This window comes from Raphanus sativus, unplaced genomic scaffold (genome assembly GCF_000801105.2).
Source record: "Raphanus sativus cultivar WK10039 unplaced genomic scaffold, ASM80110v3 Scaffold3853, whole genome shotgun sequence".
In the NCBI taxonomy this organism is placed as follows: Eukaryota; Viridiplantae; Streptophyta; class Magnoliopsida; order Brassicales; family Brassicaceae; genus Raphanus; species Raphanus sativus.
Window position 1 is genome coordinate 1 of NW_026619157.1, and position 9,507 is coordinate 9,507.

At 34.9% G+C, this 9,507-nt stretch overlaps 2 protein-coding genes and 1 long non-coding RNA gene across 5 annotated transcripts; 1 reads left to right on the forward strand and 2 right to left on the reverse strand.

The window, feature by feature from the left end:
• LOC130506981 (uncharacterized) lies at window positions 1-4,561 on the reverse strand. Its single transcript, XR_008942182.1, has 3 exons — window positions 4,388-4,561; window positions 4,115-4,282; window positions 1-77 (listed from the first exon to the last, which is right to left on the reverse strand). It is a non-coding gene; the product is annotated as an uncharacterized LOC130506981 (long non-coding RNA).
• A 1,438-nt stretch (window positions 4,562-5,999) lies between these two features.
• Window positions 6,000-8,101, reverse strand: LOC130506982 (uncharacterized). Of its 3 annotated transcripts, XM_057001677.1 has the most exons (9): window positions 7,842-8,086; window positions 7,553-7,750; window positions 7,202-7,295; window positions 7,031-7,105; window positions 6,849-6,969; window positions 6,698-6,758; window positions 6,495-6,601; window positions 6,337-6,402; window positions 6,016-6,251 (listed from the first exon to the last, which is right to left on the reverse strand). In XM_057001677.1, the coding sequence occupies exons 2-9, from the start codon at window positions 7,581-7,583 to the stop codon at window positions 6,156-6,158; spliced, it is 651 nt and encodes a 216-aa protein (XP_056857657.1). In that variant the 5' UTR covers window positions 7,584-7,750; window positions 7,842-8,086; the 3' UTR covers window positions 6,016-6,155. The 3 variants fall into 3 exon arrangements, with proteins under 3 accessions (XP_056857658.1, XP_056857657.1, XP_056857656.1); XM_057001676.1 differs by having other exon boundaries at window positions 7,553-8,086; XM_057001678.1 differs by having other exon boundaries at window positions 6,000-6,251; window positions 6,849-6,932; window positions 7,031-7,295; window positions 7,553-8,101.
• Window positions 8,102-8,484: 383 nt separating this feature from the next.
• On the forward strand, window positions 8,485-9,501 carry LOC130506980 (mediator of RNA polymerase II transcription subunit 15a-like; the record flags this gene model as incomplete). The annotated part of the gene is made up of 4 exons (XM_057001675.1): window positions 8,485-8,664; window positions 8,998-9,122; window positions 9,233-9,344; window positions 9,490-9,501. Coding segments are annotated over exons 2-4 (237 nt in total), but the record flags the coding sequence as incomplete, so codon positions are not given.
• Between the last annotated feature and the right edge of the window lie 6 nt (window positions 9,502-9,507).

A 9,507-nucleotide genomic window follows, 5' to 3' on the forward strand; every position in this document is an offset into this window, starting at 1 on the left:
ACCAAGCAAGCATCAAGATTCGGACATCAGTAGGAGAGACATCCAAATCGGAGCAAAGTAACTCTATTCCTTGATGGCTGTCCAGGTAAAATTAATATCTATATATATAAAATAGACTTCTCTGGCAGCTCCTGCGTCCACGTCACCTTGGGAGGGAGGGGCAAAATCCGACACGTGTCGACTCGCTGGGATATCTGTGTATTTCACGCGTTTACTTTTTCCTAGCCATCTCTTTCCTTCTTCCTCTTCTAGCGGCGAACTCCTCGACGAAATTTGCGAAAAACTTCAAACAAGCTTTGATATCCGTAACGTCTCACCAGTCCTTGAATTCCCTTGATTAATCCACTCCTCCCATTTGAAGATTCGATCTACCTCTTCGTTTTCCTCAGTAACCGCCTGGAGCTTCAGCTATAAATCAAGGGAAGGACCTTCCTCAGTATTCAAATTCAATCAAAGGATACCATGATGTCCTTATCCTTCCAGATTCCAAGGGTTTGTCATCTTATTCGTACACTATAAATATAGATCTGAAGAGAGAAATTTCTTACTCTCGAATTCTAAACTCAGTAAGAGCCTCTTCGATTATGGCCAACCCTCATCTGCTTCTGTCTGATTTAAAGGTTGGTCGTTGGAGGGAGGCTGTTGTGACACGGGTCCTCCGTTGTTGGAAAGCAAGGAACTTGAAAAAGAGTCGAGAGCTTATGGGATAGACATAGTTATGAACTTATGATAGATGAGAAGGTATTTGTTCATCTGAAACTATGATAGCTTCAAGGCTTTGGCAGCAATTATGATTAATGCAAATGTTTGATTATATTTTCTTCATTGCAGTCGTTATAAATCTATAACCAACTGATGATACTAACAAACACCCTACTACCTTTTTTGTTCTTAAGTTTCCTAACACACTACTCAATTTACTTACGTATGTTTTGCAGGTACACTTTTCTAATGGCTTAACCTTATATATTGGATATTGTAAGAGAGATTATGGGAATCAAAACCACCTAGAATGATGAGACACAGTTAATTTAGCGTATAATGGCTAATCTATGAATTGACCGGTTAGTTTAGTTCTCTGTTTTATTATTATAGATGAGTAGCTAATTTATATATCCCCGTTTCTGAATTGTTTCCCTTCACATTCTGTAGTGACCTACATTCTGTGTCACTGTTTTTGATGGCATCTGCCAGCATACTTCATGACAAATTTGTGGTCAATGGTGTTGAAGCAAGTTCATAGTAGCCACGACCATTAATCCTTAGTTAGTAGGAGGTATGGGTCTTTTAACAACTAAGTCCAGTTAATGAACTTTGCTTATTTAATCTGTTTGTGTATATGTTTTGCTTCCTCCCAGGTCGGCTATTACTAAACTCCACCACAGTCAGTCATTTTTACTTTGACAAAGAAAATGCTGTTGGGCAGACCATACTTGATGCGTAAATTGAGTACTTTCATACATTTACTCAGTAAAAAAATTAGCTTTATATCCTCCTAACCCTCTTGAAACCGTTACGGTGGCTTAGCTAATGCTTGTGTTCTCAACTCTGATCCCCAGGTCCGGAATAAACCTCATCTCTTACTGCTTAATCTCTCTACAATTAAGTGGTTTCCCATTTATTAATTGTGTGGACAGACTGTGAAGTTTCTCTGCATATGGGTGGTGCTACACCTCAAGTTTAAAAGCACTAGAAAGGTTCAACGTGGTTTCTCAACATTCACATGTGCAACATGCAAGAACAGCAATGCCGTTGGGACTCTAAGGTGATCCTTCCCAGGCTCCTGTTTACTGCTATTTGAACTGCAATTCACAGCCATTTTTTACCAACCACCGTTCACTAATGTCAAGTCTGTTAATGATGCAGGTACTGTGTCCAGTTGTCTGTCTCAGATGGATCAGAAGCGGCTGTGTTTGTACCTTTTGATGGTCGGATTACAAAGCTCACCAATGTCTGTGCTGGACCTGCTGGTGATATTGTACAGCTAATGGTAGTACTGAGAAATAAACATTTCAATGAATGTGTTAAATTCTTGACAAGCACAACCACTGAACCCTAAGTTTGTTTTGTTTGGCAGGAGCAAGGTATAGTCCTGCAAGCTGGAATGCTCAGCTTCTTTTTTTTCAAGAAATGACACATTCAGGACATTAGGACAGCTCAGAAAGTTCAGCAAGGACACAAAATTTGTGTCTAAGGTTAGTCATTTGGGTGGGCAACAATGGACCAACAAAAACTTAATATATGTGCATATGATCGATGCAACATGCAAGATTTCAAACTTGAAAACTTATAAAGAGGAAGATATTCAGATATATAAGATCAGTTCAACATATTTAATTCAGTTGCCTCTTAGTTTAGCTTTAGTCCCAAGTAAACATTTGGAACAAGTTGTCAGGCTCATTAGCCCAGTACCACATCCACAAAAATTAAGCAAGTTCTAAAAAATTTACGTTTAATTATATGATTAAATCAATCCCAACAGTTTCATAACGTCCAACTCTGACCAACAAAAAAATCTACGACCTTCTGCACCTTTAGGATATGAGACAAATAAAGTTGAGCTTTTCATAAAATTAACACATGTGCCTTTGCCTTGGCGATAATATGGTGAAGAGAAATCATATATTTCAGACTAGAGGCACACTCCTACACTCCAAAGAACCAATACGTTGAAGAACTCAACAGGGACGCATAAACTCACCATATCTAACACGAACCTGGACAGATAAAGAAGATATTTTTTTGAGATTTATGGTGCGACCAGAGAAGCCCCTCAGACAGACGGTGGGATTGATGTTGTTGATGGTTGAAAGAACTGCAGCTGCCACTCCAGCTTTATCGGAGCATAAGTTGTTTCTTTTTTATATAAATAAATCATATTTATAGTTAAAAAATTATTTATTTATATTGCATTACGCAAATTAGTAAAGTGAATCATTTGGAGCACACAAAATAATTTTATTTATACGATTATCTTTAGTATTTTTTGTCAGAAATATATATATGTTTTTTTGTTGAAATAAACCAAAATAAGATAAATACAGATCTATAAATGAGTTTTCAATAAACACAAAAATACAATTAGATAACTAAATAAACAGAATTCCAACATAAAAGTATTAGCAAGCTAAAAGATATAATGAAACAATGAGCCAGTTTGTAAATAAGTATATCGACAGAATAATAAATTGCAACGAGTTAACCTTTCAAACTAAAATTAACTAAGTAGCTTTCATTAATTGAGCAACAATCTATAATATCCTTATTTAATTGTAATCAAATTAGAACAAATAATAAAATTGCAACTACAAAAAAAAATATTGAGACGACGACAGCGAAACGACTAAAGAAACTGTAATTCTCATTGTCGACAAAGTGAGCTGTGAATTGGTGCGTTTCAATCTTTTTATCAATTGTTTGTGAAGAAAACTTAATAATACATGAAGTATTCGAATTGAAATTTGGAAGTTTCGTGTTGTTGTTCTTCGGATGATACACTTAAGCTTGCTTTGTTGTTTGAATCCAATATGGAGTGAAGAATCAGAAACACAAAGCAGAAATTTCAGGAAGCTTTACTTTACGATTTACAGATAAAAGTGAACTCATAATTAATTTACTTTTTGGTATTAAATTTAGCTTAGTTTCTAAAATAAAATTTCAAATTTTGTTCCTTCTATATAATGTCTACATGGTACTTAACAGTATAAATATGTTATTTAAATAAAATATCAACTTCACTATATGTTTAAATTCTAATAAATTAACTTTGTTACAATTAATGGTTTTTATTCTACTTTTATTGAATCGATTAGTCATAACCAATTATGCTATTCCATTTTGAACTAAGCAACTACAAAATAAAGTAATATACTATTGTTACTAACCACTATTAAATAGATCGGAAAAATATCATTTTTCTTAATATATTTTCATTTTTATATTTTTGAACATATGTTTTTTTACTAAAACTATTAAATAATTTGTAAATTTATATAAAAATACAAAACACGAATCCGGCGCGTAGCGCCGGAATACCACTAGTACAATTAGAAAGAAGCTGAATGATGATAGATACTAAACCGAGGTTGAAAAGCAGAGTGAATGGGATAGTTACTCAATGAGGTTGGTACTTGTATTGGAATACTTATGATAGACTTTAATTAGCGAATTTATGGCGGATTCCAATTCCGTAAGCGGAGCAGCAGCAGAAACGATAGTCATAACGAAGCAGAAACGTTTAATCCAAAGCATATTGATTTACATACAGTGTGAGCTTCAACAACTGTTCAAACAAAGATCATGAATGTTCTTCTGTCACCACCAGCAGTCAATCACAGGCTGATTACGACTTTTTCAAATACAAATTTTCAGCATAATACTTACTTACCCGCGTAAAATCCCTTAGACGGATTTGGTTCGACGATCCGTGGTGGAAGATGTTCTCCTGCTACCAGAGGCGAATCCAGTAAAGGATTAGGTGTGTCAGTTGGCAGGTAAAATGATAAAAACGAAAATTTTGTATCGAAAACAGTTGATAATCATCAGTCCAGATGGTAAATGCTAATGGTTTGACACCCCTTAAACCCAAGTTCGATGCTCCATATAGTCTTTTTATTGTGATTTTTTTTTATAAAAGAATATTGTGACACATCTATCCTATTAAAAGTGAAGTACAAATGGGAAATAACCCTGATTTCTTCTCATTATTTACGACTCTCTGCCACTGGTTTTATTAAAAAAGATTTGCTAACTAATCTACCTCATTTCACGCAAATCTAACCTACAAAATGGCCCATTACGTTTTTGAGTCAACAATTTGATGGGCTAAACCATAATAACTACACCTAATCTAGCTCATCTCACAGCCTGCTCTTTTATTTTTGTTTTTGTTTTTCTTTCCCAACGGTTTGGGTAGTTTCCTCGGGCCTACTGGCTTCCATTTTGTTTTGTTTTGTTTCCGTTTGGTTATTACATCCCTTTGGATGAAACAATTTGAAGTTTTTCTTTTTTTTGCTAGAAAACATCTAAAATCTAAAATCTAATTAAAGGGGAAGTACAAATTATATTTATCCCTTAAAATTGCATAAATATTACAAAAGAATGCCACTAGAGTTAAACACTGTGTTTTGTATTTAAATTGAACCGACGTTGATGTTACTAAACCGGGTCGCTGTACTTAAACCATTCAATTGTTGTAATAATTACATAACCATTTCAAGGCTTTAGTCATTCATTTTTTTCCAAAATTTAAACCGTAACTTATGTAGAATAGATTATATTTTATTTTGACTCTGCCAGGTATACACATAACTATTTTTAAACCAATGTCCAGGTATAAAATAAAAACATGTACAACATTATATTTTATACTCAAATAAAATGAAAACCTGTACAACATTATATATTATAATTAGACATTGAACAAATGTAATAAAATACACCAATTTACTACAATTAAAAAATATGAAAGTATAAAATTTATGTTTAACATATAATAATTTCAAATATACACCCGCGCGGGCGCGCGGGTCAAAAGCTAGTGTTAATTTAATTGCTAGGTCCGCCACTGCCTGCTACAACAAACAGTTAAAAATCTATGTCTGCCTGTGATTTTGCATTTCAATAAGTGTTATTATAGTCATGATGATTTTTCTAGTTGCCTCCAAAAAGTAGAGTGTCCATTTATTATTTGAGTGCATTAATTTATGAGTCACGTTTTTTTCTTGCATTATGGGTCACTTCCCACTTAGAAGCACGTTCAAAGAAAACGAGAGAGATTGTGAAAAATAAGAGTTTCCACCAAGAAAGTCCACTTTTTTGTCAACTAAGAAAGTTGTTATATATTTTTTTTTTGCTAATTTTTTTTTTTCATCCATTAAATTAACTACATCAGATAATTTTTTTTTAAATGAAAATATTGAGGTGGCAAGTAGAAGACAAGTGTGAGTGATGTGGATTAAGGTGAAGTTGTTTCTGACTTCCAACTTGTCAGATATTCTCATCATCTTCGCATTTGTCTTTTCTTTTTTGGTCAGTCAAACCTTGCATTTTTTTTTAAAACTTGAATTTCATTTATAAAAACCTACTCATCGCCTACAAATACAGAGTGTTTTTATCTAGCCCAACGATCCTGCAAGTACCAATGTGGTAAGCTTTCAGGCTTTTTTCTCACGAATCCACTCAACAAAATTGTTGAGAAGCAATGGCCATGCAAGCTCTGGATTGTATTCCGTCATCTCCGGGAAACTTAACTGTAAATGTTATAAACAATTATATAGTTAGTTGATGAAACTGCCAACCAAGCAGAGAAATAAAAAAGAATTTAAGGAAAGATACCTCATTGCAGAACCTGTAAAAGCTCATCCATTGATCCATGTTTATGACTTTGTAGTCGTCTTGGATCTGTTTTTCAAACATACAAAACCCAATCATGGGGTAAGAAAACATTTTGGCTCATGAGAAAGTATGAGAGATTTTATCAGCGATGTAAAGACCTTTAAAAACTCGACAAAGTAATCAACTTGGGGTCGGAATGTAGATCTCATGACCATATCTAGGAGTTGACATATAGTCTCTATGTCAACGATTCCCTGTTTTTCCTCTGAATAGTAAACAAACATCACACAGACACAGAAAGGTGATATAAGCCTTGAAATACAAATCTCCCTCACGCAGATAAAGCGTTGATTAATATTACCTGTTAAAGAATAGGTAAAGGCATAAGCATAGAAATCTGCAAAATTTGATGGACTCCTGACCTGTAAGAGGCAGAAAAAAAGCCTTATATAGCATGGTTGAGTGCTGAGAAGATGACAAAATATAAGAAAGAAAGCATGAAAACTCTGAACCTCTTTCTCGAGCTCGGGAAGGGCTTTCTTCAGGTTATCGAGTGTATCAGCTCTTAAAGCCACAAGGCCTCTTGTCCACTCCTCCTGTGTGAAGTAACCTTGTTTCTCAGCTTTCATTTTCCTGCGTTCATTCTAGTTTAAATACATTAATTCCGCAAGTTTTGAGGGATACTAGTGGTTACCAAGCAAGCATCAAGATTCTGATATCGGTATGAGAGACATCCAAATCGGAGCAAAGTTCCTCTATTCCTTCCGGGCTTGTTAATGTAACATACCAAAACATATATTAGGAGAGAAGCTGAATGGATACTAGGAGGAAGATACATACATTGGCTTGAAAAGATGATGGTTACCCGATGAGATTAGAAGCTGTAATGGAATACCGATGAAACACATCAACTATTCCTTCAAGTTCATGTTCAAGTTCGGCCGTAGTCCTACTCGAAACTGAACCAATAAGAAAAATTGGTTAAAGAAAAGTCATAACAAAACCAGAAACGTTAGCAAAGAGCAACAGCAATTAAAATTCTCTGATCACATAGTAGAATGAGCACAATTGTAGGTTCAAACAAAGATCATACATGTTCATCCCCAAGCATAATTACACATAAAACATGGAAAACCCCTAAAATCTTATACCAGCAGCCATCACAGGCTGATGTTTGTGATTATTTCAAATGTAATTTTTCAGCTATAATACTTACCCATAAAAGCCCTAGACAGATTTGGTTCCATGATCCGTGTTGGAAGATGTTCTCCTGCTTCAACAGTACTACAAAATCTCTGGCTGTGATTTTGCTATTTCAATAAGTTTATATAATCAGGATAAGGTTACTAGTTGCACTTGCCTCTAAAAGAAAGTCTCCAAGCATTATTTCCATTTTTTTCCTCCATAAATTAGACTAGATAATTAAGAAAAAATGAAAATATTGAGTTGGCAAGTAGAAGACAACAAGTGCGAGTGATGTGGATTATGGTGAAGTTGCTTCTGACTTCTAATTAGTCAGAGATCTGAGATTTCGAGAAGCTGGAGAGGTTGAAAGTGGCGGAGATTAATCACTCTAGGTTGGCGATGCTTGCTATGTTGATCTTTTACTTCGAGGCCGGGCAGGGTAAAACGCCTCTAGGTGCTCTTGGTTTGTGAGCATGTAATGCTTGTTGTTGTGTCTGTAGATAGACTTTTGTTTCTACTCTTGGTCAATGTGACATTTCGGGAAAGATCATATCATTGCTTTAGAATGTCACCAAGTCATGATTATGATCACAATCCAAATGTGAAAAGAAATGCCTGGGAAATGTAAAATCTATTTTTCCCATCTTCTTGTATCATTACCATCAAGTCCGTAGTCCAACTCGCAAGTATTTACATAGTTTTTTTTTTTGCTACTGCCCTCCTTACAGTTTGATTTTATGCTTATGAAAAAGATTACATGCAATTTAATAGTATTACATAGTTGATCTTTAGTGGAAGATTCTCCTACAGAAACGTTTTAATATATAGACTTTTTTTGACCAAAAGAAAAAAAAACATAAGACTGTTTACCGGCAAGAAAAAGGTGAAACATCGACCAATTAAAATAATGTATTAATTTTGCAAATATTCCTAATTGGTATGCTTTAAAGAGTTGAGACAAAGAAGTTTCCTTCCTTCCTCACCATTTGGTCCCCAGATCTTATTATCACTCCAATTCATTTCTCAATCAAGCTAAACCCTAAATCTAGCTCCCAACAAAAAAAAAATCAATTCCTCAAATCAACCCGTAATCGCCGTAGCCCAAAACGCGAAAAATCGCCTCGATAGGCTCTTGATTTTGAGGTGAAAATTTTCGAATCTCGCTTTTTTTTTTTGAGTTTTCTCAGTTCTTTACGATTAAGAGAATAAATAAATGAATCATATTTGTTGGTGGTGATTGATTATATGCTTATTTGCTTTCCTTGGATTCGCGTTTTTGTGATTATGCTACTTGAGCTTGAAATCTGTGGCTTTGAGCTACGAACAGAGCAAAACAAAAGAGTTGGTTTTTGATCTGTGTATGGTTTGTTTGATGATGGAGCAGAGCAAGCTTCTGGTTTCCTGAAATGGGTTTTGATCTATAAGTCTACTTACTATTTTTTTTTTGCTTCTTCATGGCTTTGTAAAAACGTGTAGGAAGACACTTGAATGGATAATAACAATTGGAGGCCTTCTCTTCCAAATGGAGATCCTGCCATGGAAACTGGTGACTGGAGAGCTCAACTTCCACCTGATTCTCGCCAGAAGATTGTGAACAAGATGTAAGCTTTTTAATATTACCTTACCTGGTGTTATGATCTCTCTCAAAGTTGATATGGTGTTATAGTTCCTTGACTTGTAATTCGGTTTTATTTACTTGCCACTTGCGTAGAATGGAAACACTAAAGAAGCACCTTCCATATTCTGGACCAGAAGGGATAAATGAGCTCAGGAGGATTGCTGCCAGATTCGAGGAGAAAATTTTCAGCGGCGCTGTTAACCAGGTAATTTTAATCGTCTCCTGAACATTTTTTTTTTTGTTTCGTTAGTGTTTTGATAAAATATAAAGATAAAACCTGGAAAAGAATTCATGAAGATGTTGACTATGGAGTCTAAATTCCTGATTTTCTTTTTGTTTGGACTTTTCAGACTGATTACCTTCGGAAA

Coding starts and splice junctions, on each gene's coding strand:
- LOC130506982 (XM_057001677.1), bottom strand. CDS start 7,583: ATGGAACCAAATCTGTCTAGGGCTTTTATGG. Junction 6,759..6,848: donor TTCCCGAGCTCGAGAAAGAG/GTTCAGAGTTTT, acceptor TGCCTCTTACAG/GTCAGGAGTCCATCAAATTT. Junction 6,252..6,336: donor TTTACAGGTTCTGCAATGAG/GTATCTTTCCTT, acceptor TAACATTTACAG/TTAAGTTTCCCGGAGATGAC.